At 40.9% G+C, this 27,494-nt stretch overlaps 4 protein-coding genes across 4 annotated transcripts in view; 2 read left to right on the top strand and 2 right to left on the bottom strand.

Annotated features, from left to right (window-relative positions):
• The first annotated feature begins 90 nt into the window (after positions 1 to 90).
• On the top strand, positions 91 to 3,554 carry LOC102198650 (uncharacterized). The gene is made up of 6 exons (XM_005722309.2): positions 91 to 286; positions 2,368 to 2,510; positions 2,591 to 2,658; positions 2,779 to 2,907; positions 3,029 to 3,124; positions 3,210 to 3,554. The coding sequence occupies exons 1-6, from the start codon at positions 176 to 178 to the stop codon at positions 3,296 to 3,298; spliced, it is 636 nt and encodes a 211-aa protein (XP_005722366.1). The 5' UTR covers positions 91 to 175; the 3' UTR covers positions 3,299 to 3,554.
• A 1,846-nt stretch (positions 3,555 to 5,400) lies between these two features.
• f2r (coagulation factor II (thrombin) receptor) lies at positions 5,401 to 8,350 on the bottom strand. Its single transcript, XM_005722308.2, has 2 exons — positions 8,185 to 8,350; positions 5,401 to 7,109 (listed from the first exon to the last, which is right to left on the bottom strand). The coding sequence occupies exons 1-2, from the start codon at positions 8,249 to 8,251 to the stop codon at positions 5,908 to 5,910; spliced, it is 1,269 nt and encodes a 422-aa protein (XP_005722365.1). The 5' UTR covers positions 8,252 to 8,350; the 3' UTR covers positions 5,401 to 5,907.
• A 254-nt stretch (positions 8,351 to 8,604) lies between these two features.
• The window catches only part of iqgap2 (IQ motif containing GTPase activating protein 2), a 36,466-nt gene continuing 17,576 nt past the window's right edge, over positions 8,605 to 27,494 (bottom strand). The window contains exons 9-36 of the mRNA XM_013914101.1: positions 27,479 to 27,490; positions 27,097 to 27,260; positions 26,866 to 27,026; positions 25,766 to 25,890; positions 24,836 to 24,999; positions 20,422 to 20,512; positions 19,932 to 20,099; positions 19,663 to 19,805; positions 19,337 to 19,507; positions 18,934 to 19,017; positions 18,685 to 18,756; positions 18,527 to 18,596; positions 18,007 to 18,215; positions 17,687 to 17,839; positions 17,134 to 17,297; positions 16,768 to 16,992; positions 16,290 to 16,430; positions 15,724 to 15,808; positions 15,315 to 15,547; positions 14,625 to 14,757; positions 13,716 to 13,818; positions 13,493 to 13,634; positions 12,289 to 12,376; positions 11,930 to 12,142; positions 11,689 to 11,849; positions 11,431 to 11,574; positions 9,448 to 9,556; positions 8,605 to 9,221 (exon numbers count right to left, since the gene is read on the bottom strand). Of these exons, the coding sequence (XP_013769555.1) occupies positions 9,108 to 9,221; positions 9,448 to 9,556; positions 11,431 to 11,574; positions 11,689 to 11,849; positions 11,930 to 12,142; positions 12,289 to 12,376; positions 13,493 to 13,634; positions 13,716 to 13,818; positions 14,625 to 14,757; positions 15,315 to 15,547; positions 15,724 to 15,808; positions 16,290 to 16,430; positions 16,768 to 16,992; positions 17,134 to 17,297; positions 17,687 to 17,839; positions 18,007 to 18,215; positions 18,527 to 18,596; positions 18,685 to 18,756; positions 18,934 to 19,017; positions 19,337 to 19,507; positions 19,663 to 19,805; positions 19,932 to 20,099; positions 20,422 to 20,512; positions 24,836 to 24,999; positions 25,766 to 25,890; positions 26,866 to 27,026; positions 27,097 to 27,260; positions 27,479 to 27,490 (3,842 nt within the window). The 3' untranslated portion in view covers positions 8,605 to 9,107. The remainder of the gene's footprint in view (positions 9,222 to 9,447; positions 9,557 to 11,430; positions 11,575 to 11,688; positions 11,850 to 11,929; positions 12,143 to 12,288; positions 12,377 to 13,492; positions 13,635 to 13,715; positions 13,819 to 14,624; positions 14,758 to 15,314; positions 15,548 to 15,723; positions 15,809 to 16,289; positions 16,431 to 16,767; positions 16,993 to 17,133; positions 17,298 to 17,686; positions 17,840 to 18,006; positions 18,216 to 18,526; positions 18,597 to 18,684; positions 18,757 to 18,933; positions 19,018 to 19,336; positions 19,508 to 19,662; positions 19,806 to 19,931; positions 20,100 to 20,421; positions 20,513 to 24,835; positions 25,000 to 25,765; positions 25,891 to 26,865; positions 27,027 to 27,096; positions 27,261 to 27,478; positions 27,491 to 27,494) is intronic.
• On the top strand, positions 21,497 to 23,268 carry f2rl2 (coagulation factor II (thrombin) receptor-like 2). The gene is made up of 2 exons (XM_005722306.2): positions 21,497 to 21,737; positions 22,001 to 23,268. The coding sequence occupies exons 1-2, from the start codon at positions 21,674 to 21,676 to the stop codon at positions 23,020 to 23,022; spliced, it is 1,086 nt and encodes a 361-aa protein (XP_005722363.1). The 5' UTR covers positions 21,497 to 21,673; the 3' UTR covers positions 23,023 to 23,268.

Here is a 27,494-nt window from a genome sequence, read left to right as displayed (position 1 = left end):
GTGTGTGTGTGTGTGTGTGTGTGTGTGTGTGTGTGTGTGTGTGTGTGTGTATGTGTGCACATGTGGCCCAGCCCACTGTTACAAAACATGTCCCTCAGTTCCCTTTGAGGAGGCTCTAGCTGGCAGTGGGGTCCCTGAGGTTAGTGTTGCTCCCTGGCCGCCTGCTGTCTGGACCATGGCTGCACAGCAGGTTATAGTTCTGCTGGCTCTCGCCTCCCTGGGCGTCGCATCTAAACCGGACTGTAAAGAGCTGGTCAAGCCTCTGGTGCTGGACAGCCACAGCCCCGTGAGTATGAGCAACCATTTGTTATGAAGCAGTCATAACAGTGATGCATATTAATGTGAACTGAATAGCTGAATCTTGTGTTATTGGTGGGATTGTTGCAAAGTAAAGATCCCAGTATATGTTATTCTTATTATTATTATTCTTCATCCGCGAACTAGTCGCACATCATTTGCCGTAGACACACTGTTCATACGCCAAAACGACGGGCTTACTCATGTCCTGCGTGCTTCTATTCAGATTTCAAAATTTTCATGCAGTTTCTGAAATATTCCACTTTTTCTAATAATAAAGTCCCATTGACTTTGAATGGAGAGGCAGCACTCTCTCACTTTTCTGCTGTCACTCTCCTTCCTCTGGACCCATTTTCTTTCACGTCATTTGCCCATTCAGACGTCGTTGTCACACCACGATGAATATCACGAATGTGCCAAAAACAATATCGCATTTTTCCACAGTAACTTCTAAGGTCTTTAAATTATTTTCAAAGATGTCACAAAGATATCTCTCAAATCCCTCCCCCATTCATGTGTATTGCAGAGCAACAGTGAAAACTAAGTAGGTCAGAGTGCGAAAAGCATCAAAGCTCGCCTGAAAATTTTTGGTTTAACCTGCCGCTGTGACCATCATTTTCACCCTTCAGCCATCCTTTTATCTTCAAAACAGCTACGCTTGTCTTCTTTTCGAGGAGCCCTTCCCACACATGCATACTTCTTGAACCGGAGCCGTTTGTTTCAGAGGAATGGCATTTTGAACTCCCGTTCACTCCCTCTTTATTATCTCCAACCAGTTTTGGACAAAAATCCCCCCAACCTTTTTTTAACTCGCTCGCTGGCCTCACTTTAAGGTCTACACACACCAAAATCCATAGATAGGTAGAGCCATGTCTTGGGATGCTAACAGTTTTTTAAATACCACTTTTGTTTCCCATTTTATATACGTCATTTTGTGATAGACAGAGAGACGGGGTCACTGCTCTCATTTCACACCCTCACTCATTTGAATATCATTTGTTGATTGGTTGGCACGGCCCTGCTTGCTCGTCCTCAGTGGCATACTTATCACTTTGCTGGCCTCTCCCTCGTATGCTGAAGGTCATCAGTTCATGTCAGCATGGGACATTTTTTTCTCTTTCTCTGCTTCTCTGTAAACACATTTTTACAATTTACTATTTACAGCGTCAAACACGTGTGTTCACCCTACAGCAGCAAGCTATTTGCTGTATGTAATGAGGTTGCAGGTTGAAATATTTTACAGATAATTGTAATACTGATTTTAATCTCACTCACTTTTTAAGTAGATTTAGACAAGGTCTCTTAGTGGCACAGTTACTGCTTCCTTGTCTGTTGGAGTACAGCATGGGACATTTTTCATCATGTCATCTCTTTCTCACTTTGTCAGTATGAACATACAGTATGGGTAACTTAAACACGTATCAATTTTACAATGTCCGCCACTTGATTAGGTACACCTGATTTCACTCTACAGCAACAGGCTATTTACGTACAACCTTTTTACTCCATTGACAACAAGACATAGTCCGAGTCTACCAGTAGCAGTTCCCCGAGAAACTGCACGGTCTGTTTACTGTTGCAACAGCATAAAGCAAATGTTCCTTGGAGTTTTTAAAAACCAAAGAAAGTTTCAGCTGGTCAGTAATAGCTGGAAGCTTGCGTCCATGTGCATCGAGCACTTCTACTGTCCTGTGCAGCTGGTGAATCTTGCATGTAAGCTACATTAATGTGTCCCCTACTAGATTCCAACACAGTAGTTTTCACTGATTATAAAGCAGAAAAATTATGATTTAGAAGAGCTGCAAAGTAAAATTGTATGATTATTTATTTTTAACTTAGGGAAAGGGACTCACCTACCTCTGGGTTAATCCATGTTTTTGGGGAGGCCAAATGCCATGTCTGTAGTCACAGCAGAGTAAAACAATAATGTAATACATTTTCACAACGCTTTTTTTCCAACCAGGCTATGAGAGAAAGTTGTATTCTGCTGAGAAATAAAGTCTGGTCACATCTAACAGAAACAGTCATGAGAGTCATTTGCATTTTATTTTTCTCTCTGTGTGCTGGAAGATTTATGGGAAGTGGGTGCTTCACGTGGCATCCTGGGACGATCCGGGCCTGAAGGACGACATATTGTCAGTGAACAGCTCCTGGTTGGATGTGTCAGCGTCCTCGGAGAGCGGAGTCATCACCATCTACTGGGCTGACCGCCTGTGAGTGTCGTGTGTGAACATATTGATGCGGTCCAGTTGAGAATGTATAGTAAAGTGTTGTTGTTGTTATCTCAACACAGGAATGAAAATAAATGTCTTCAGGGCATAGCGAACGCCACCATCTCAGGAATGACAAGTCACACCACCTGTATGTGTGGTATTTTTGCTCTGACTCACTGAGTTGGTGATGTGTGCCGCAGGTTTCATTTCTTTTAATCGCTGGGGGTTACAGTCAGAGTTATGTTTCGTTTTTTTTGTTTTTTCACAGATAACATCAATGGTCACACTTCCTATCATGACGGGAAGTACTATGAGACCTGCAGCAACTGCCTCCTGTCTGAAGACACCACTCTCCTCCCTGACGGCAAGTCAAAGGGGCGATACTTCTTCCTGTTCAGTAAGTCGTTTTTCAAACCTTCATCTCGTATTTTAGCAGCAACACACAGCTTAATATTTAGCACATACTGCTTTAAATAACCACCTTTCTTTTCCCGTCCTCTTCTTTCTTTCTTGAAAAGCACGGACCGGCGCTCTGGAGGGTTCTGAGTTGGAGACCTTCAAGAACCAGGCAGAATGTCTTAAATTCCCTTCAGAGTACCACTTTACAAGCAAAGGTCAGCCACCATTTAGGCGTGTTTCCAGCATCCAGTGTGACCATCACAAACACTATTCTCATTTTGTGATTTCCTCTTCCTTCAGATCTTTGTCCTGATGGCAGGGCGACCACGTCAACTGGCGTCAAGAATACAGAGAAAGAGCAACCTGAGATAGAGCCTAATGTGCAGTAAAGTAGAGCAAAGAGGGCCACAGCTCTGTAAACACCCAGATAAATCTTCCTTTAAATGTACTAAATAGTGCTGTAGTGTGATCTATATGTGCTGCCATACAATGTTGTGCTGCATAATAACTTTTTAATACACTATGTTGTCTTTCGAGCTAAGAAAAATCAAGTCTAAATGCCCAGTTTAAATCCTTTTAGTGGTATTTGTACGAATCTAGTTCCCACTGGTTGTGCGCGGCAAATAAAAAGGGCTCTAACTTCTCCGTCTGTGTTCTAGTCATTTATTTTCTGATCACCATCACACTGCTGTTCCCCAAAGCATCAACAAAGACTGTTACTGAATAACATCAGTGTTAGAGGGAAGAGAAAAGATGTTAAACTCTTAAACCGTCACCACACAGAGTCCAGAACGCCCCCACAGGGAAACATCCTTCATTCTGCTGCAGAAAAGCTGCTCCAGGTCCTTTTTGAAAGATTTCAACAGCCCAAGACAAGATGTGGCACTTTGCCTGAGTTCATTCAGGAGCAGTGGCGTGGGCAACAGAGGGCTATTGAGCTCGCCTTTCAGTGCTGAGAAGAAAAAGAGGGGGGAAAGAAGAAGAAAACTGCATGCATGGTCATTAGGAAACCTTCTCTGGTGCATTTGGGCCTGCAGAAAGCCCCTCCACCCCCAGACCCTCTCCTCCCGTCCTCCCCCTCCTTCAGGATTAGCACTCACACAGAAACAACTTTTTGTGTGAAGCCCGGAGGGAAAATGAATCAGAGTTAGACGTTTTCTGTTACAGGTTCGGCAAACATCCCTGTGGCTGACCATGGCTCTGCCTGTTGTTGTATTCCTGTTGTCTCTCATTGCACTGGCTGCTGCATCTGCACCTGACTGTAAGGAGCTCGTAAAGCCTTTTATGCCAGAGGACCCCAAACAGGTAAGTCACCTAGTGTGTTTGCTTTCTCTGTCGTATTTACAACAATGATGCTGGAGTTTTTTTTAAAACATGTAAGGACCTTATTTTTTTTTATTTTTTTTTTTTTGTGCATCAAGGTGTTTGGAAAATGGATTTATGTGATGGGAGCTGGCGACCCCAAACAGTACCACAAAGCACTGGAGTCTCTGAAAAGCTCCTGGATAGACTTGTCCCCGACTTCCAGCGATCAGACTGTGACTTTGCGATGGGGAGATCACTGCTTGTGAGTTTGGTGATTATGTTATTTCAATATGTTAAACAGACTTATGTATTTAATGCAATTCAGTATTAAAAGCGAAACATTTTAATTTAGTTGTGAAAGCCAGATTCTGCCACGCCTTGTTGTTTCTCAGTAACCGGTGCATCACGGGGGAGGTAAATGCAACCATCTCAGGGATTGCTACCACATTTCGCAGTGAGTGAGCTACAGATTGATGAATTTGTCTTCACAACAGACAATAGATTTCTCGTAAAGTAACCCAACACTGTACTTTGAAAGAAAATCTGTCAGACCACAAAGGGCACATCCTGCAGACTTGCTCTGACTGCCTCCTGTGGACCGACACCTTCCGAAATGGGGACGTCACTGGCAGATACATCCTGCAGTTCAGTGAGTCCTGCACTTCTCAGCACATCAAGTCAGGGCTGCAACCTGGATGTTGACATTCTCTCTTTGCTTGCAGCGAGGACAGGGAAAATCGATCCAAAACATGTGGAAATTTTCAAAAAACAAGTTGGCTGCTTGAACTTCCCAGATGACTACCACAGCTATGATGGCAAAACAGGTCAGCAGCTATCCAAAAACCTCCAACGACAGAGTTTTAACTCCCACAGGGTGGAGATTCTGCCCTGTGAAATGTCATATTTAAGTGCAATAGTTTTTAGGTCTTCATTATTTTTGGATCGAATCCATAAAATACAATGCACGTGGTGAGGAAATGAGGCCACCGTTCTCCATCCTGCTCAGGGAAACGGTCACATTTTGTTTCTCTTTTTCCTGCAGAGCTGTGCCCTGATGACAAGGAGAGCACGCAGGAATAAAGAGGAGGCAACGAGATCCACAAAGCTGCATGCATTAAAAGAAAATACATACAGTGTCGTCGTATGTGCCGTCTGTATGCTCTGACGTCATGAATGCCAGGACGCAAAGTTATAAATGATTTAATCTCCTTTAAGTATTTACTCACTGTAACGGCATCGTGTTGGGAAAACCACATCGACAGCTGTTTTTGTCATATCATAACACAGTTATTAAAACTGTTTTATTAACAGTGCACTAACTGTCATACCCATTATTCACTGGAAACACAGATGTGTTGAATATAAAATAAAAAGTTATTGTTAAAATGTTTTTCTTATTGTGGAATGAATCCAATATATTCCACACTATCAAAGTGGTGATTACATTTTATGACTATAAAATAATAGAAGATAACTGCTTGCATGTACACACTGATGCTACCAATGTGCTTGTTCTGATACAAATAAACCCAGCACTACCACTGGGGTCTAAAGTCGGCACCACATCAAGTTTCATATTTCATCTAATCCACCTCGTGCGCTTCTTGATAACAAACAGTTCGAGCAAACACAGAAGTAATCTGTTATAGTGTGGATATGGCTGAGAGCCGAACAGTTTTTCAGTCCTTGTGTCTTAAGCCATCAGCCTGCTGTAATGGCTCCCCATTTCAGTCTGAACGCTCTCCATTTTGCACGATCTGCTGCTCTCTGTCAACTTGCTGGTTCTTGTGCTGCTTGTGTGCGAGCCGATCTCTCCCTGTCCCGGTCGCCTGCATCTGAGCAGAGTCACCACCTGCTTCTGGCACTGAGAGGACCCGAAGTAATAGAGGACCGGATCCAGACAGCAGCTGAAGCTTCCTATGCACATGGAGAGCAGGTATGCCTGGTAAGAACTGTTGCTAGCCTTGTGCGCCAGTTGAATGTAGTGAACCATGAGGATGATGTTGGTGGGGGTGAAACAGACCACAAACACCAGCAGGACAACCACAGCCATCACCACAGCGCGAGTCTTCTTGGAGCGGTTCTCCACGTTGGCTTCAGCCAGAGCCTGAATGATGCGTACGTAGCAGACAACTGTGAATATGAAAGGGATGAAGAAGAACACAGAGGAGTAGATGGGGAAGAAGTAAAGATAGTAAGACTGTAGTTTTCCTACGTCCTGCACATCATGGCATGTGGTGATGCCCAGCGACGATACATGTAAGGTCTGTTCTGAGATCAGCAGGGGGCACACTCCTCCCAGGGATAAGAGCCACATAGCCGCGCACACAGCTGAAGCCGTCTGAGGGCTGCGCCACATGAGCGAGTTCATGGGGTAAACCACAGCCAGGAAACGGTCAATGCTGATGCACATCACAAGCAGGACGGAGCAGTACATGTTACAGTGGAAGGCAGCAGTGACGGCTCTGCACATGAAGGATCCGTAGATCCAGTTGTTGCCGTGATAATGGTAGGCGATCTTAAAGGGAAGGAGCAGCCCGAACAGCAGGTCAGCACAGGCCAGGTTGAGCATGTAGATCACCGCCGGCTTCTTGGGACGGATTTGGCGCACGAACATCACCGTGGCAAGAAGGTTAAGGGGCACGCTGATGATGAAGACGAAGATGTAAACGGTGGGGATGAAACGTGTGGCCAAGCCACCCTCGAGAAATGCTTTGGTCTCCTCCGAGACATAATAGTGCTTCCGGGGATGATGGGGGTGAGGGGGGTGTACTTTTCTGGACTCCGTCGAGCCTGAGCCTCCATCATCTAAGAGTGACAGGTCTAGGTAGTCTGCTGCATCATCTCCAACCATTACAAAGTGGCCAGAAAAAGTCCGCAGAAAGGGAGTGGAGCCTTAAAAGAAACAGGGAAATGAAGCAGAAATGTGGTTACGCCAAAGGGATGCACAGCACTCTAAAAACATTTACACTGGGAGCAGTTTGGAAAAGCAGATTTTTTTTTTTTATCTGATCAGATTGTTAAATACATCCATCAGGTTCAAGCTCGTCCTAATGCCCCGATATTATTTTAGAAAGTCCGGTTAAGTAAAATAAACTCTCCAATACATTTATTACATGCATCCATATCATGAGTGTGATTCTTACCCAAAGGTTAACTCAAAATACATGAATGCATTTTCATTAAAAACAAACAAACAAACAAACAAGTGTTTTCTCATAAAATACTGCAAATAAATAAATAAAATTAAAACTTTTTTGTATTAATTAGTTGACTAACCAGTAGAGATCACACGTTTCCGTGTCCCCACTGACCATTACTACAATTTAATTGATTTTAAATGTATAGAAAATGTAACTATAACTCAACTTTTAGTGCCAAAATACAATTATACGCACATTATTTTTAACTATAAATAAATTTATTCTATGAAGTACCAATATTTACACATCCTCCAGTTTGCTTTGAACCCAGTAACGCTATACAATTTACCTGCTACAAAAAATGTTTTTGACATGAGCACCAAGGAAGTGACATCACCGAGTCTCTTGAAGTGCAAAGAGAATCAAATGTCACTATATTATCTTACCTATTTATTTATTCACAGAACATTGTTGAGCTTTGTTGTTGCTTTAGTGTATGGGCTTGTTCTTTTAATTTTTTAGCAGCCTCTAAGGGTTAAAGTAATTTACCACAAACATTCAGGGCCAGTATTTAATTCTGATTGTATATTTGTCAGATGACATGTTGGATGTTTTTTTTTTCCTAGTTAAATTGCTCTAAGAATAAATATATTCATTCACTCCTTCCTGCGCAGTGATCTAGTTAAAAGTAAATGTTTAAACCGATCCTGCATGTGTTTCTGGGGGAGATACAAATACGTAAAGTTTACTCGAGCGCCAAGAGAGTACAAGGCAAACTGTAGACATCATCATCATCATCATCTTAAAGTCTTAGGAAAATTACTTACCATTTCCAGATGGGAGCGCAGAGCTTTGAACAGAAAATACAAACAAGCAAATTAAGAGGTGATGCATGGCTTTACTGTAAATCCTCCAAATATTTAGCAGGAGAGTGGAAATTATGTTTGCTGAAGAGCTGCTGAAAGTGCTGTTATTAAAGGCAGGAAACTCCACCTCCTCTCCAGCTGAACATTTCCTATCATTTAACAAAAACCATGAGTAATGTCACAGCGACGTGGATCTTCAAGCCAAACGAAAGCCCAAGTAGGTTTTTCCAACAGGGTCAAAGGTTGCCAGACCAAAGGGAAAAGCACATCACTGAATATGAATGCATGACAAAAGCACCAAAACAACTACTACTACTACCAATAATAATAATAATAATAATAATAATAATAATAATAATAATAATAACGATAAGAAGGAGAAAAGGTTTGGGATGTGCAATTTATTATGAATATTGTTTAAGCATTAGACATCAATTATATAGCAACAACACTTATAAAAATACATCACATATAGCTTTTAAAATGTTCAAATGTTTATTAATTAAAAACATGTGTCTTTAAATTCTTTCATTAAAAAGGCACTATATTATTTCATACAGCCATGCAGGCTGCGCCGCTCCAGTTTCTGAAATAAGACCGTACTGGTTCGTCTGACATTTCCATCAAACTTCTCTCTTTTGAACAAGAAACATGAACATCACAATTGAATTCTTCAAAATATATTACATTTACAATCACCACATGGGAAAGAAAGAAATATAGGTACACAAAGTGAACGATAAAGTTTCATTTTGGTGCGATCCATCAAATTATAGGCAGAAGAAACAAATCACGGCACCGCGTGACGTTTTTGTGCTGTTCAACAAACTCAGTACAGTCCAAAGGCACGACCAGGTTTCTCCCAACTCTGTTTTTTCTCTCCTTTATTTTCCGTAGAACTTCTTGTTCAGGAGGAAGATGAGTAAATTGACATTCACTTTGGCTTTGTCGAACATCTTCATGACCGCCACACCTTCGTACTGCAGCTGAAGGAGATCCTGCCAACATCAAACCGACTTGTTAATGCGCTGGTGCTACAAATACACTACAAATGATATCATAATAAAACACATCACTAAGTTCTTTCTTAAGTCAGGCTCATGCTGTGCTGGCTTATTTCCATGACTATTCCTGCCAGTAGTCCATAGAGAAGAAAGGGAAATTCAACCATTTGTCACCAGGATTAAGTGTTGACGAGTGAGTTTTCTGAAGGGAAATGTTTACCTGGAAATGAAGCTGGACTTTTTCCATCTCGACCCCCATAAACTTGGCTTTCACCTCAAAGTCTCCAACTTCCTCAGTGGGTGAAATGTCGAACATGACATTTTTGAACCTGAGAGATAAGAAAAACAAAAGTGGACACCGGATGTGTGAGAGGATGAGAGTCCGTTTGAAATTATAGCTAAAATGTTGGAGAAGCTCTAAACAGACGTTTGACTGACTCCATAACAATGAGAGACGGCCCACAGACAAGAGATCCATTTGCTTACATTGTGCTCTTGACCACTAATGTAAAAAAGATCAAAAAACTGATAGTTGATTACATGAAGTCCAACAAAATGTAGACAACCTCGTTCTCATCAATGACACCGAGGTTGAGCAGGTAACAAGCGTTTCTTGCCGTTATCGCTGAGGACCTGACACCAGCTCTCTGATAAAGAAGACCGAATAAAGCCTCCACTTTCTGAGGCTGAAAAAGGCAAACATTTTGACATCTTCCACCTCTGCAGCAGTGTGGTACGGTACCTGCACTGTTGCTGACCAAAGGGCGCTGCAGCTGGCAGTAAAAGCAAGTGAGCACACTGCTGGTACCCAGCTTCCTGCCATCACATCTATTTAAAATATAGCATCTGGATAACATCACCTATGACCCCACTCACAATAGTCTGTTTGATCATTTCACAGGGGGGGGGAAACAGTACCGGTGTCTCAGGGCTTGCACTTTAACATTTGTTTTTCCTTCCCCGGCCTGTAAATCTGTTAAACTATTGTCTCTCTGGCTCTTAAGCACTTTATCAAATGCACTCTATTAGACATAGAGCTATACACCGAGGTGTCATAAACAGTGACTGGATCAGAAAACACCATCAACCAGCACTTTACCAATAATAGAATACCAGTACTGTAAAACACTATTATGCTGCTATTTTATAATCATCTCATTATATTATATTTGCCTTTTCCTTCTTTATACTGTAGTGTAGTTACAGCTCTGCTTGTATAACGACAAATAAGCTCTGTTCTAGGATGCCCTCTGGACCCAGTGGAGGTGGTGAGTGACAGGAGAACGGCGGCTAAGCTGTCATCCCTGTTGGACAACGTCTCCCACCCCATGCAGCAGACTGTGACAGCACTGAGCAGCTCCTTCAGTGGGAGACTGCGGCACCCACGGTGTGGGACGGAGAGATTTCGCAGGTCTTTCCTCCCCACTGCTGTCAGACTCCATAATAAAGACTTTAACTGATCAAGCACACACATCCATACATATGCAATAATACTAAGTGCAATAATCCTTTCTGTCATTGTTGTATTTTTACTCAGTTGTATATAGTATTTGTATTCTATTTTTATCTTATTGTATATTTATTTTATTTTATTCTACTGTATATAGTATTTTATTTTATTCTATTCTGTACAGTTGTGTACTGTATTTATTCTTATTGTATTCTAATTTTTGCCTCATAACTTTTGCACTGTCCACTTCCTGCTGTGACAAAACAAATTTCCCACGTGTGGGACTAATAAAGGTTATCTTATCTTATCTTATCTTAACATGAAATCAAGCACCAAAAAGCGTCTGGTGTTGGGAAACCGTAACTTTTGTACCTTACAGCCAAGTTTACTGTAAGGTACGGTTAACAGACAAATAACCAAGATGTGACTGAACAAATGATAAATATAAATGGTAAATGGTCTGTATTTGTATAGCGCTTTACTTGGTCCTAAGGACCCCAAAGCGCTTTACACTATACACAATCATCCACCCATTCACACACTGGTGATGGCAAGCTACAGTGTAGCCACAGCCGCCCTGGGGCGCACTGACAGAGGCGATACAAATAACAATTTAAACAAATATAAATCGTTTAAATAAAAACACTAAATGTGTTTAACAGCTTCTGCAATGTAAAATGACATGTAAGGATATGTAAGAAGGATGTTAGTACCAAGCCCTTTTCGACAGAACAGGTGAAGAACTGAACTCACTGGTTGGTCTGAAGTCCCTCTATCTCCAGGATGACTCCCTTCTCGTGCAGTTTTGCTGCAGTGTACTTCAGAGACTGGGGCTTCCACTTCTTACTGCCCTTATCTTCCCCTTTCCCGTCCAGTTTTATAGATCTGCGTGAATTCCTGGACCATACAAACACACCAAGGGTAACATGTGTTACCATTGAATCACAAGTTAAAATCATCCATCAAGTCTTTACCCTAATGAGGTTTGTTATAAATTAGGATACAACTCACTTCCTGTTTAGGTTATCCAGGCAAGTCTTGATGTAGGCATCATAGTAGTTCATCTGTTCCTGGTAGAAGGCAGTTTTTGAGTTAAGGGCAGTCAGAGTTTGCTGGAGCTTCACGAGCTCGGCCTTCCTCCTCTGTCTGTAGCGCCTTTGGTATCGGATGTCCTGTCAAATACACATTTTAGCTTCACAAATACAGAATGTGGGTCTGCATCTTTAGCTGGGAAAAAGAGCTGCTTATGAACCTTTGATATTTCGTTGATGAGGTCCTGGTATTTGTTACTTGCAGTAGCAAGGCCAGCCTGCTCCAGGTTACGAAGGTTCCTGATAATCTTCCTCTTCTTCTGCTCGAGCGGTAACTGGCTGTCCTCCAAAAGCGCTGGGCTGCTCTTCAGACCCTCTGGTGTCTGAGCATCCTGGACTGCCCTGCGCTCAACAATCCTAGTATGCTCTGACTCCTTAAGGAATAAGTCGCATACGAAGTAACATAATTAATTAGACTGAGAGGCAAAGAAAAAAAAATCAAATGAATATGCTCCTTTGATGAATGAAAGTAGCTGGCAGGTATATATAGAGGAAAAACAAGCTGAGAAATGTAGATCACCTGTGCTGCAGTGGCTGGAGTCTCAAGAATTTCAGGTAAAGTCTCTCCATGTTGGATCCGAATCACATCCACAATCAGCTTTTTTGTCCTGATGTACACACACACACAAAGATCAGATGTGACACATTAGCTTTTGTTTTATTTCACCTCACCAAAGTCACAAATATGTGCTTATGTTAATTAGTGTAACATCCGTTACCACCAAGTACAGAAGTAACCAGAGCACACACCCACATTTTACTCACACCTACTGCGCTAACTAGCATGCTAACACTTTAAAAATGCATCATTAAGTTGGGGGGCTTTTCACACCCTGTGTGTTCATACACCATTCTGCATTTAATCACTAGTTATTATTAAACCTTGGCTCCCCTCCACAGCATGACTTTTGTCTCTTCTCCATTAGCAGATGGCGGCCCCTCCCTGATGTTAAAAGGGAGTTTTTCCTTCCCACTGTCACCAAGTACTTGGTTATTTATGGCCGTCTGATTATTGGGGGTTTTCTCCGACTCTGCAGGCACATTGAAGTGGCTGTTGTTGAAATTTGGTGCTAAATGAATAAAACAACTGAACTGATGCCAAGCGCAGAGAAAAATGTGATTACTTTTGGCTCTATAAGGACTGTTATGTAAGATGAACGCTCAATACAGGACAGAATGTTAATCGCCTTCAAAAAAAAAAAATTAAAATTAAAAAATTATATACTGTATATTATCCCAAGGAGCTTGAGTCTTATAACAGACTTTCACAGCATTGTTAGCAGGGTATGTTCAACTTTTTTAAAAAAACAAAACAAAAATTCAGACACATTTGCAATGTTTATTTTAAATGTCTGGACTACCATTTGTTGCACTAGCTGTGAACTGTGTCCGAGAATAAAGACAAAACCAACAATGCGTTAGAGGCAAGATAAGCCAGACCACGAAACTCCTTCCTTTGGAACAGGATATGATAGAAGAGCAGGAAAGACATGCAACTGAAAGATAGCCACAAAGAAACGCACAATGTGTCAAGAAGGGTTAAGTGCAGTGCATCATATAGGCAATACCAAACTATGTAGAAGATTTCTGAAGGAGTGTAATTCAGCGTCAAAGTTTTGCTTTAAATACCAATTACAGGGCTAAACACCTAAAGCCTAAGGATTAAAGTCTGTTACTGGACACACAGGAGTGTCTGTCTCAGCATCCTCCAGTGACAACCTTACTTTGTACTGAGGGTCTTTAAGTCTCTGTCATCTCCTTCCAGCAGCTCAAACTTGCTGGTTAGAGTGAGGGAGATCTCGGTCTTTGCCAGCTGACTCAGAGCACTCTCCCTATTTTGATCATTTGGGTCAACAGCTCCTTCACCTGGGAAAAAAAGCAGTACAGATTTCAGTCAACCTGTGACTAACTTGTGATTAATCAAAATACAGGTTTACTTGAGCGTACCGAGCAATGTCTCTACATCAGGGACGTCTCCGAGGTCCTGTAGCAGCTCATGCAGCAAGTCATTGCGTTCTGGAGAGATGGCGTCCAGATGTTCCAAAAGCAGCTGCACAAACACACATTTGATTAGTCACATCGAAAGTTTAAAATGTCCACATAAAATTAGTCATTGAACATATTAAACATTTTGAGATGAAGCTTGATAGATTTTCCAGTAAACGGAGAGCAGAATCAGGATATAACAAACAGCTCTTAAACGTCCTCTTACTAAATTTTATTACAGTCAGCGCCTTAATATATACCACAAGTATGAAACTGTGACTGTTTGGTTTCCAACATCCAGCTCAGTCCTACATATGCAACAGTACATCTATTTGTAGGTAAAAATCACATCCCCTTTTCAGCTGGGATTTTGCTTTTCTTCATATATTTGAACTACCTCAGTGTACGAAACAAAACTTTAGGGAACATCTGTCAAATTCAACAGGAAAGTCATTTCCATTTATAACAGATGGCAAAAAGACACAGCTGGCCAGAACCTACTGACATCCTCAATACTAACCCCCTTTGGAAGGAAGTGTTCTGGAAACATAACGAAAGAAACAGGATGTCAAGTGGTGATGATGATAAAGGGACATAACGCACATATAACATATTCTAAAAACTAAACTTTGAGCTTGGAGCAAAATATAAACCCCTGCTAGATCTAATATCAATGTAATCTCAATCATATATTTTCTAGTAGCAGCAACAGTAAGAATGTCTGTTTCCAATAACAGTTTGTAGCATGTACAAGCATGCAAGACAGGGGCATGGAGAGACAGGGCAAGTCATTTAAGTATGAATCATGTAAAGTTTAATTATATCCTCAGGAGTAGCAGGAAGAATCTTTATCATTTTGCTTGGGTTTACCGAGTGTGTATTGATGATCTCCTCTATTGATATGTAGATGATGGGTTTGCTTAAGTTCACCATATCCGAGTATTCGTCAATATTAAACTTCTCCTCTGGTTCAGGGACATCACACGCCGACTGGAAAAATAACCTGGACAGAAATCAGCTGTTATTAGTTCTTCCAGAGCATGAACATGAATCCCACAGAAACTCAAAATTGCTCAACTTCCTGTGAAGTGCTCTGTATTGTTTTCCTCAGCAAGGTTAGCAGTTCATATTGACCTTTTCCAGTAAATGGACTGAGATTTATCACGATTTTCAGAAATGATGAGTCAAACACAAAGTGAGGCAGATAACAGCACATAGCCGCCCAGCCTCTCCCATTTAGTTTGCTCTAGTCAGTCTGGAATTTGGTTGATTTTGTAGACACGCATGTCCGAACTGCTGACACGGCACAGCGGGCTGGCTTCTGCTGCCAGGATTCCCTCTACTTCCACCATGTCAGCTTAACGCGGCCAAACACGTTCATCTCCAGGGTTTACCATTCTTTGTTATCGGAAAGAAACTGGTTCTTCCTCCATCACACTTTTATCATGTTGTTTTGGATGAAAAGCTTACCGTATTATCAGTGCTCTACATTGACCAAAACTAAATTATCTCCATAGACAAATCAGAGTACAGATTTGTGCCGTGTATTCCGCTCCTTACCTAAACTTCTCATATGTCTGTGATATGTAGTTGTTCATGGGCGTCATGTGTGCATTCTCGCCCTCAAACAGATTCTTGGCAGCAGCATGCTGGAGCATCTTTGCCACTGATCCCAGATTACGCCGCTGGTCTTGGTGGAGCTGCCCTCCTGCTGACAGGTCAATGATGTCAAAGCCATCTGGGGCCACAATGGCTGGGTTCATGTAGCGGTAATACAGCAGGTTACCTACAATCTGACATTAAAAAAAATAAATAAATAAATATTATTTTCTCTTACCTCAGCAGGATCACAATAATAAAACCTATAGAGAAGACCATGCATGACTATGAAAATCAAACACACACACACACACACACACACACACACACACACACACCATATATATGTATATATTTAGACATTTGATACCTTCAACAGCTCATCCTCTGAGGCATCTGGAAACTTTTCATGGAGGCTGTTCTTCAGAACTTTAGCTATGTATCTCATGCCATAACTACATGCAAAACACAAAGCATTGATGGGACATGAAGCACAAACATGCACTCACATACTACATGGCAAAAACAAGCTCATGATAAGGAATGCATCTGATTCATCAATATCTGCATTAATGACTGCAAGTATTGATGGCTTTCAGTGTCTTCAGTATGTACCTTAATGTTTAAGATTTTAAATTGCATAACAGCTCCATCTAGTGGTCTATACACTCTAGACTGTGAAGATCGATGAGGCACAAAACTGGGTTACTATGGTAGGACTCGTGTCACACAAAGCACAAACAACTGGCCAGATGAGCGCTTGCATCATAGCAAAACTGAACAACAAACACTTAAGAGACCAGAAAATACACTACAAATAAAAATCATGGCATGAAAGAAAACATTTAAACAGTTCAATACAATACAGGGAACTTAACCAGGAAAAGTCACAGAGCAGACAAAGGAAATTGGGCTTTGACAGCTCCTAAGACTTACGGGAGATTATCCAGTGAGGACACAATGGAGTTCAGGACCTTATCTGTGGCCGAACGCAGTGTCTGACTGGAAGCCTGCAGCCTGTTGCGTACTTCCTCATGTGACATGGCCTGCTCAGGAGTCACTTCGTAAGGCAGCTTGCTAAGGGGCAGCAGAAGATGCATGTATAAAGTTCACTGCTTTATGATTTTGACCTGAATTTTAAATGCTGGATACCTCCAGCTAATTCAAAATTCAATTAGGATAACAAGCCATTTAAAAAAAATTCTTCAGAAAGCTGAAATTTCAAGATGAGAAAAAACACAAAATAAAAAAAATAAACTGAAAAAATTATCACATGAACTAAATAAACAGCTGAGAAACAAAGTTATTTGTTTTTACTCTACTTACTTTTGTCTCATAATAAAATGTATTTGATACCTGAAATATTTAAGTGCAAAAAGCCAGGGGTAACTAAGTATGCTGGCAGTCTCCTTACCTGGCCTCTCCAGTAGCACTTTCCAGCTGGTTGACCCAGGCTTTGTAGACCTCAACAGGGTTTGTGTTGAGGCCTAAGCTCTTGTCCTCAATGATGTCTTTAATGACTGGAGCCAACAGCTGTCTGAGGGTGTTGTGACCACGTGCACCTCTGTTGAAGCTCACCACCATCTTGATAACTGTTGGATTGCCTGTCACTATGTCCTGGATCTGGTCCACCTTAGAACTGAGACACGCAGAGAAGATAGTAAAGGACTTTATAGGCACTCATTTACTGTTAGTAGTAGGTTATAGTTGAGTAAAATAAGTGTAAACTAGCTACAGTGAACTCTCATGGTATAGCATTATATGGAGCCACAATACTCACTTGATTTCCTCTTCTAGAGCAGTCTTGAAGAGTTTGAGCAGCAGGTATTCCTCTCTCTGGTTAGAGGCATAGTTGTAGAGTGTGAAGATCACAGTGTCCATAAACTTGGTGGACTTGTTTTGGGGCATCTGGAAGATCAGCTTAGCCAGGTAGGATGGATTGGTCTAAAGAGAATGGAAGAGAAAGCAAGCACAGTGTTAGGCGACTAGAAGTGAAACTGAATGAGTTCATTTAAAGTTGATGAGGCAGAGTAATGCTTCTTTTCCAATGGTTTGGTGACACTGAAGTTGTCCTTTACAGTCTATTGAGTTTAGAACCAAATGTAGTGGAAAATTGGACACTATTCCCCCACTATACCCCCCCCCAAAAAAAACAAAACAAAAAAAACCACGGTGGATGAATTATACAAGTTGCATCTGCGAATTATCTACAAATATCTTCCAAATAACTTTGGGACCAGCAGTATTTTGAGTCTTTTTCAGTTGAAATGCCATGACTGGTTTTATATCACGAACTGGGCGGGTGGAAAAGAAATCAGACACATTTTTCATACCTGTAGTAGATAAAAGAGATGTTGGTAGGCCTCGAGTTTCCGTCTTTTGCCTTTACTCAGGCCCTTAATACCGAGTCTGTCTCCTGCCGTCGGGTCATCTTTACTCGCCTTATTTTTCTTGCTCTTCATTTTCTTATTATGGGACACGACATCCTTTTCAAAGAAACAAAAAGTTAAATAGGAGTTTGGCTGGATAATAGATAAAGAAACTTCTTCAGATTTTAGTATCAACAACATTTTACTCAAACTATAAATGATTTCAACCCATTTTTATTAACTTTCCGTTTTCCTGTCACGTATTAATTAGAGGTGACGGCAACCTGCAGAGTGATCCTGTTCTTCACTAGCAGTCCAATCTTTATATCCATTAGGTTCAAGTCTTTCTCCATCTGTTGATTGGAGCGAATCTTTGTGACTACTTCCTCCCGAAGCCGTGTCACTTCCTGCTCTTCCTGTAGATCCAGAGGGCTCTGCTCCAACAAGTGGACAAATTTACGCACCACTGACAGAGGAGGATCCTTGGCTCCAGCTGAGAGTTGGTGTAAAAAAAATAAAGTCAGCAACAAATGCAATTTGCAAGTTTATCCTTCATCATGTTCTGCATTTATATTACTGTCTGTGCTTGTCAGCTGTGTTTTTCATATTATATATATTATCATCAGAACTGAACAATATTTTTGGCTTGACTGTGAGGAAAAATTGGGGGAAGAAAATTGCAAATAATGTGGTTGTTCAAAAATTTGTGACTCGCTGTAAGTTGCAATCCTCTAAAACTGGCAAAACATGCATCAAGACCATAATTTCATATTCAAACGCAGATCTAAATTCTTTATGACTCACTTAGCGTCCTGTAGTCCTCTCTGGCTTTGTTGGCCTTCAGAAAAGCTTGGATTTTCACAATTTCTTTTTCCTAAACACAAAAATGAATCAGAGTTTTAGGAAGCATGAAAACAAACCCAAATCCTGCACCTGAGTAATGCCAATGAAGTATTACTTACATGATCTTTGAAGAACTGTTGCCTCTGATTGTATTCACGTTTTGCTTTCCACATCTTTACAAAAGACTGGATCTAAATAAAATAAAGTATTTATTAAACAGTTATAAAAAAATATATATACCAGGCGTTTGATGCAGCAGCTATGTTGCTAATGTTATTCACAGGTCAATTAGTGTTAATAAGTGTTAAAAATCCCAATTAATATTCTCCTGTTTCAGTCTGTCATTCATAACAAAAATAATTCATCACCTTGACAATGGAAGCAACATTTTTCTGAAGCAAATTCATCCTCTCTTTATACACTTTCCTCTGTTTGTAACCTTTCCAACAAGCCTGCAAAAAAAGGAAAAACTGAGACAAACATGTACAAGCAACAACAAGTTCGGCATCAGCTTCACCACAAATCAGTTTATGAAGCTTAGTCATGACGTTTAGACATCAGTTTTCTAAAGACATTGTTGTCATTGTTGGTTTGTCTTCTAAGAAGATGCAAACAAAATATGCAGTCAGTACAGTGGTTGTAATTTAATGTAAGTATATAGCTACCTTTGCTTATGATTTGTTTGTGCTTGGATAAGCCCTAGACATCCAGAATCAATGAGGAATATTTGACTAATTACTAAGTACACTTTATAGGGGTTCTATAAGCTACCTGCAGTTTTATGACATGTGGTTCTTGCTGATGCAGATACTCCATTCTCTGGACGTGCTTCTTCCTGACCAGGTAACCTCTGACTCTCGCCTGCAGCTTGGTCACAAAGCACTCATTGGCCAGCCATAGCTGTTCCCTGTTATACTCAGCAGTCACACAGGTCACCACATTCTGAGGGAAAAACCAAGCATACCCCACAGCAGCATGAACATTGTTTGTTTAGATGCAATCCAAGTATAAACAAATCTCACTACTGCTAAAGTAAAAATGAAATCAGCCCAATCAATGGGAAATGTTAATAAAGCTTTATAATCAAGGGGTAGCACCTGGATTTCTTCTTTACTGAGATGTCCGCTGTTCTGTTCAAACCCTTCAGGCTCCTCCCAGGTGCCCTGTTCAGTTTCCAGGTTATAGAAATAGTCATATTTGTCCTTGATGCAGTGTTTTACCCACACACCATCAGTGCTGCCTGGAGGAAAGCAGAAAGTGCTTTTTAAAAAGTCTGTTGGTGTAAATCTGACAAATTCTCAACTTCTCACTGGAGTTTCTTGAACAGAAAGCACACTTGCTGTCCCACAGATGTAAATCCTGTTACCTTTGGCAGCACCGTCTCTTTGTTTCTGTGAAAGGTCATCTTGGTACGTGTCAGCACATTCAGGAAGAACTGCTCTCAGCCCTACACTGGGAGCCTGCAAAGCCTCCAGTGTATTCTGGGAGTCCCCCTCATTCACTGTCTTGTTAATATGAGCTACTGCTCCAGACACTAGCAATGCAAAGCAAAAAGAAAAACCACTGGTGTCAGCTTCACAACGCTATTGGGTCAAATAAAACAACAGTATACAGTAAAAGTACAATGTGAACACACTGAGTAGTGTACAGGAAAATAATTTAAATGAATTAGACATCAAATGAATTACATTGACATTTTTTATTGTTTTTTTTTCAATAGTTCATTTCTACGTCCGCCTCGCTATAGCAACAAGAAACACTGGATAAGAGCATCTATAAGGCATTATGTGACAGTTATTCATGGAAACAAATCGCAGATCAATTTGAAGAATTAATCAGGCTTTACGAGAACATACATGCGAGAGCCTCCTTTTCATCCTGGTTGGCTGTCAGTATGGCCTCTTGGATTTGGTCCAGCCACAGCACTGCAGATTCATCACCGGAGCTCTACGGTCAGGAAAAAGAACAAAGATCATTCCTCTTCATTTCAGAAGACAAAACTCAAACTCACTCACACAAGGCGTTATTAGTAGCTTGTTCATCGTTTCTAAAATATTTAAAGCACCCAGAACCAAAATAATGTGGAAAGTTTTAAGTTTGTGTACATTTACTGTACCTGAAATATTTTCCAAAGTCAAACTGGGATTGTGGAGATATTTAATAGAGATAATGATTGCATTATAGAGAACCAGTGTCAGGAACCAGTCGAGACAAATAAGGAAAAGTTGACAAAAGATGACCTGCAATCATATCCTAGCCCACCACTTAAAGCGATGACCTCAGTCTATAATGGGCTCAAAAGTCAGAACAAACACAGCATGTTTATTCAGCTTGATCCTTATGTTTGTTCTCAAGCTAATTTTAGACAACATCAAGGGGTGCATCATCGACCACAAGACCATCAGGAAGGAAGTCGCTGTTTACAAAACACTGAAGCAGTCTGAAAGTAAAGACGTTACTTGTGCGTTTCACGCACTCCTCATATATTGAGGGTGTCATAAGAGATATTACATGCGTGATGTGATAGCGCAAGCCAGAAGAACATAGCAGTCCTTCAAAAGCAGCACAGCATGGAGGCAAGACAGGAAGAAAGAAAAACACTGTCCTGGGAAACCACTTTACTAAATGACCATCTTCAAGCACACATTTCACTTCCTTTATTGCATTCATGATGTAATTGCTACACATTTTATGTTGTCTGAAAACCAGCTTCTAATTCACTAGGCTGACAAACACCAAATCGCATTTTAACAAAAGTAATAAAACCAAAACCAGTCAAATGTCTTAAATGAACCAAACTCCTTGGACAAACACGATAAACAGCTCTGTAAACCATTAAGTAGTTTTTTCCCCCACTCCAGTGATTCAGAGGGCTGTGACTGACGCAGACAGCAGGGAATTCAGTTTTCAAGTCCAGGCAGGAAACATGCTTCTGTATACACTGCCAGGAAGCTGAGTTTGAGCTCACACCATTATCAGCTCGACCGCTGCACTGAAGAGATGCAAAACACAAAGTTTTACTGGTGGAAAACTCCTGACGAGAAGCAAAACCAAGAGGGCTGAAGCCTACTTAACTGGGAAATACTGGAATATCAACTTAACGGTGACATGTTTGACCTCATGCCAGGACTACTCATTTGTTTGATGGCAGTGCAGACCAATCAGCTTGATGGTAAGTTTCTTAAGTTAACACATTACTAAAAGGATAACTCTTAAAAAAAAAAAAAAAAAAAAGTTTAAATCTTGTAGAAAAAGTACATTTTGGTATCCAACAACTGGGAAAGCTCTTTTCCCAACTCAGACTCACAGAATAGAAAACCAAAATTACTTCTTTAAAACAAAAAAAACCTTCAGAACATTTTGGTACAAAAGAAGAAAAACTTTTTGCATGAAAGTTTGTTTGAAGGTGTAAAAACTGTTTTCTACTCTTTACAGGAAACAAAAACGGGACCAAAATCCAACCTCACACAGTGAATCCAAGGACCTTTAAGGCTGACTATAATGACACAGGCAGAAACTTGCATGTGAAGCCAGAGGATCCAGTGACAGCCTATACCACAGGGGTGCTCAGCACCTGGGTCATACCCTCATCGTACATCCTGTCTATGCTGGTGGGCATCCCCTCCAACGGCTACATTCTGGCCTTTCTCAGAGTCCGGCTCAGAGCACAGTCCTTTTCCACAGTCGTTCTTCACCTGAACCTGGCGCTGTCTGACCTGCTGCTCCTGCTTTCCCTTTCGCTGCGTGTTCACTACCACTTCAATGGGAACAACTGGATATTTGGGGAAACCTCCTGCCGGCTGATTACGGCTTTGTTTTACGGTAATGTTTACTGCTCAGCTCAGACCATCGCGTGCATCAGCCTGAACAGCTACCTGGCTGTGGTCAAACCATTCATGTATAGGAGATTTGCTACGAAAACACTGGCGGTGTGGACGTGCTTGGTTATATGGTTCCTGTTCGGGGCTGCTGTTGTGCCTGAGCTCCTTGTCAGGCAGAGTTACAACATCTCCCAGCTGGGGATCACAACATGTCATGATGTACTTCCCCTAGACGAAAAATCACACTCCCATCTGGTGCCATATAGGCTGATGCTTATCTGTCTAGGCTTTATAACGCCCTTCCTCTTTTGTATCTATGCCCATGTGGCTGTAATTTACCATCTAGGTCAAAGTGCTTGTGACTGGAAGCCATTTATCAGAGTCAGCACTCTGGTTTTCAGCATCTTCTTGGTGTGCTTCTTGCCCAGCGGCGTCCTGCATATGGCCCACTACATCCGCCTGTTTTCCGGTGGGGACGACAGCCTGTATGGATACTTTAGAGTAGCTGTGTGTCTCTGCTGTTTCCACAGTTGTCTTGATCCCTTCCTGTGTATGCTTATTTCCAAGACAGCGGCTTCAGAACTACAATTTATTTCTCTCCGCGAGATATCTCCGAGACAAGCAGTTATGACGTGATACTGGACATGTATACAAACAAAACAAAACCCAAGCCTCCGGTACTGGACTATTGTTGGAACACAGCAGGAAGTCACAAGGGAAAATGACAAACTGAAGACCGGACATTGTGGTTAACATTAGGCTGTATCCACGTTACATCCAGAATCAGAAACTATTAATGTGGCCATAGTGTTATTTGTTTCCATGTATACTAAAAACATGTTTTTATGTGTCATGTTTTGTTCATTTTTTCATTAAAATTATATCCAAAAGTCAACAATACTTTTTGTAAACGATATATCCGTTACTTTAAAATCAAGATTGAGCAATTCAGATAGATATATACATGACCTAATGTAAAGAAGTGACATAGGATAAAAAACTGCTGTATAACAAAACTAACAGGACAAAGTTATGACACGGTTTAAATAATGATTCATGTAGGAAGTGGGGGTGCTTACTGAACCTGCTTTGCTCGCCCTTTCCTTCCAGGGGGAGTCCTCTACCTCCTGATCTTAATCATCATCCCGTGCCTTCTCCTCCCTCTGCTTCTCTGACAACACATCACCCACGCACGTAGGGTCTCAGGGGGGACATGAGCTGCATAGGTTGGTAGGGCCATTCACATGACTGCACAGCCAGCAAAGCCACATGTTTCTCATTTTTAATTACCACACAGTAAGGGTGGGAGATAATTCAAATATACTCGATGTATTGCAAGTTTTTCCACTCACGATAGTTAAAATGGCTTTATAAATTGCCATGGCAATATTAAGCTGTCTGCATGCAATTCCCTGTGAGGTTTTTTTTTTTTCCTCCCACATGCTGCACAATCATTAATTCCCCTCCCTCCCAAACAGAAAATTTTCTACCTGGCGCACTGCGCTGAGCATGTGTGTTTATATCCTACCAGACGAGCGAGGGAATGAGACTCGCTGAACAAAATGCGGTAATTTGCAAAACGTGCCGTAAACATTTGCCGCAAGAGGAAGCAATACCACGAATTTATTCTACCAGCTGAAAAGTTCTCCACTACAAAATTAAGACTTTTTAAACTCCACATGTCAACGTCTCCCCACACACCAAAGAAAACATTAAATAAACCAGCTGTGATACTTGTGACTGTTCTATGTCAGTCGTTTTTATAGTCACTATCTAGACTTTTGTTTCTGTAATTTGAGGTCATCAAATTTTTTATTTTATTATTTTTATGTGTTGTAAGCTCAAAAGAGCACCTTTTTAATTTCAATTGTTTTATTTTGCCTCGTGAATTCTTGCTTGACGTCTTTTGTTTGTTGAAGGTCGAGTGTTGACCACAGAACGAGAACGAGTCATTTATGAAAAACCACACACACACACACACACACACACACACAGCAAAATTCTATAATTCTATATTTGTGTCCCTCCCTCTGTTTTGTCTTTCAGTTGCTGCATATCATTTAAATGTGTGCTTTGTTAGCGAGTTGGAGACCGAAATGCCCGTTTATTTCACCCTTTTTTCTATCTTTCACCAACCTGGCATCACCCCCAGCTTAATACCCACACAGATAATAATATGAATAATAAAATAAAATGAATAATGACCCAAAAACATTTACAAGAGTCTATGCCCCTCTTAGGAAAGCAAATGTGCTTTCCACAATAAAGCATTCAGACCATGATCCTGCTTGCTGCACAGGACCGGTTTAAAAATAAATAAATAAATAAATAAATAAACAAAATAAGGATTCGTTCAGCTATAATGACGTTTTCCACAATATCTAGCTGTGGATGGTGCAAGTATATTTTTCTACTCAAATTCGAAATGACTAAAGAAATGTTCGCCTACCTGGCAGAGAAGTTGTTTGGTATTTTGAAGGACATCATGGTAGTGTTTGGCTGTGGCTGGGTTCACCCCCGACAACTTGGCTGTAGGGAGGAGGAGGGCTGCAAGGGTCTGCTCATGATCACCTGAGTTTAGTGCCTCATTGATCTCAGCTATGGCTATGATTCCTGTAGGTGGAGGACCAAAAAACAAAAAAAACAAAAGCCTCTCAGACAAGTTAAGAGCACAGATTGTGTTTCATTTTTCAGTGTAAGACGATGCCTAAAAATCTGTTCTAAGGTTTCAAACATCTGTAATTTGAGAATATTCCTGAAACAGTGGGAGTATTTTGAGCACCTTTACGTCATGTCCACCTCAGCAAACTGTGTAGTTTTACGCCTTTTTGAGCCTCAAGGAAATTATTTATGTTTGAGCAGTTTGCAGTTAATCGTTTGTTATTCTCAAAATTACAATTTAGATTGGGTATGATATCGTAGCTTGACTCAGTGTGATGTCTGATATGGTTCTCTTAGCAGACAAAAGCACTTTAAGGAATCACCAGCACCTTCAGGTTTCAGTCCAGGCGTGAGTAATTGTCACATGTCTGTCTGAACTGTACATGTCTGTGAGCTTCTACATGCCTCATCTCTCTCTACGTACAACATATTGCCGTATGTTACTCAACAAAAGATCACTGTGTATTAGTTACATTTACAGCAAGTATCAAATCTCCTGCTTTTATTAAGTGGCCAGTTCTAGTTTTGTTATGTGCAGATATGTCCTAGCAAAGTTTAGAGAACTGACATTGTTTTACAATGTACGAGGAGAAACAAGGAGAAGCCTAATGATTCATTCAGTAGTCACCAAATTGCATAGCAAATTGATTAGCTGCACAGGGCAAAACACTTGCTAAAATATGTAAACTAGAAGAGGAAATCAGCAAGACGTTCTTACGTTCATGCTCTTCTTGGACCTGAACATTCACGGTGTCGATGCATTTCTGGACATCATTCCAGGTTAGAAACTCTTGGCCCGTGGAAAGCGCTTCAGCTCGCTCTTTGATAAGCATGTCAGAATACCTGAGGAAAGAAGGACTTATGTAACCAGAAATTGTTTGGATGCGCAAATACATTATAACTTAATTTTTAAGTCATAAATAAATAAAAGAAAAAAATATGACATTACAGCAACAACAAAACACTCATGGGTGTTATTTCTGGTGTCCTCATAGCCTGCCCACCACAGCACAGCTGCATTTAGCTCTTTAGCACCACAGCTGAGCAGACAGCAGTGTGGAACCAAGTGTTGTCTGTATTGTAAACTGATAACTTTGTGAAGCAAATCGTTAACCTTATAAGCTTATAAGTGTCCCGTCATACAGTACAGCAGGACAAATGTCTGAGAGGAACCAAAAGTTACACCAACCTGCTACCCATTTTAGACAAACTGATTTTTGTTCATGTGGTGCATTCAATATACCAAGCAACTAACAGACTAGAAGAAAAATCATCATACAGAAAAAAAAAAAAGCTCTGCAGATTTTATCTGGTCAAATTAGTTTTTCTCCCCCTCAAACAACCACCAAAGGGATTTTGGGTTTCTTCCCAGGATGAAATTGGGGGTCTTTCTGTTGTTAGGTGAATGTGTAAATCACTAAAAATTCACATATTGTATGTTCTTGTTAGTATAATATAAATTAAATGCTATTAGGTTAAAACTACCACAATATGGTTGAACTGTTATGTTTAACTACCAGGGATTAGTTTTTTAACTATTAGCTGCTGCACAAAGTGACCGAGATAAGTAAAGAGTTATTTATTAGCAGTAATGTTGATAAGAAGTTGGGTAAAGTAGTTATATATTAAAAACTGCCATAAACATGTTGTATAAACATTCTGCAATAAATCACAATAACTCTTCTTTATGGTCTCTGTGTCGTTTCCACAGCCTGACTTAAAAGTAGATGAATCCACTAAATGGGAACACTGGGGGGGGAAGGTGAGTAAACAATAACACTTCCTTTTGCTTCCTCATCTATCCTGCGGCTATCTTACCTGTTAAGGTTGTCTTGGTCTATGTTGGTAAAGCCCAGGGGAGAGTCTGTTAGCTGCTCAATCACAGCCTGTGGGTCTTTGGTGTCCAGTACTTCATTCAGCACTGCGACAGCTGACAGCATCTCTACAGCTACACTCAGTTCCTCGTGGCTCAGTCCAGACTGAAAAACATAAAATACTGGATCAGAAAATTGTTGCCTGCACAGAGTAAAAGTCTGAAACATGCCTCACCCGTCCCCCTTGTAGCTGCAAACTGAAAAGCTCAGCCTGGTAGAGGTTGGCAGCAGTTTGGTAGACAATTGGCAGCTGTGCCTCCGGGTTCATCAGCTCCTCCACTGTTTCCAAAGCATTGCCCAGGCGAATGGCTGTATTGATTCTTGCAACTGCTTCAAGTTCTGATTAAGAAAATGACAACAAAGTCGTGTTTTACATTATAACTTGGAATCAATTCCCCAAATGAACGAAAACAGTATTTCGTACAACCTTATACATGATGTTCTGAAGGACCTTTAAGAACCCATATTAAATACTTATCATGAGTCGTATTTGGGTGATTAGCTAGTTTGAATTTTAACTCATTAGTAAACAGCCCGAAGTTACAAAAGCCACTTACTTCGTTTCTCTGCTTC

The sequence above is a fragment of the Pundamilia nyererei genome, unplaced genomic scaffold (assembly GCF_000239375.1).
Source record: "Pundamilia nyererei isolate P.nyererei 1_Seehausen unplaced genomic scaffold, PunNye1.0 scaffold00006, whole genome shotgun sequence".
NCBI classification, from domain to species: Eukaryota; Metazoa; Chordata; class Actinopteri; order Cichliformes; family Cichlidae; genus Pundamilia; species Pundamilia nyererei.
Note: the sequence above shows the minus strand (reverse complement) of the source record. Positions and strands in the feature narration are given on the sequence as shown.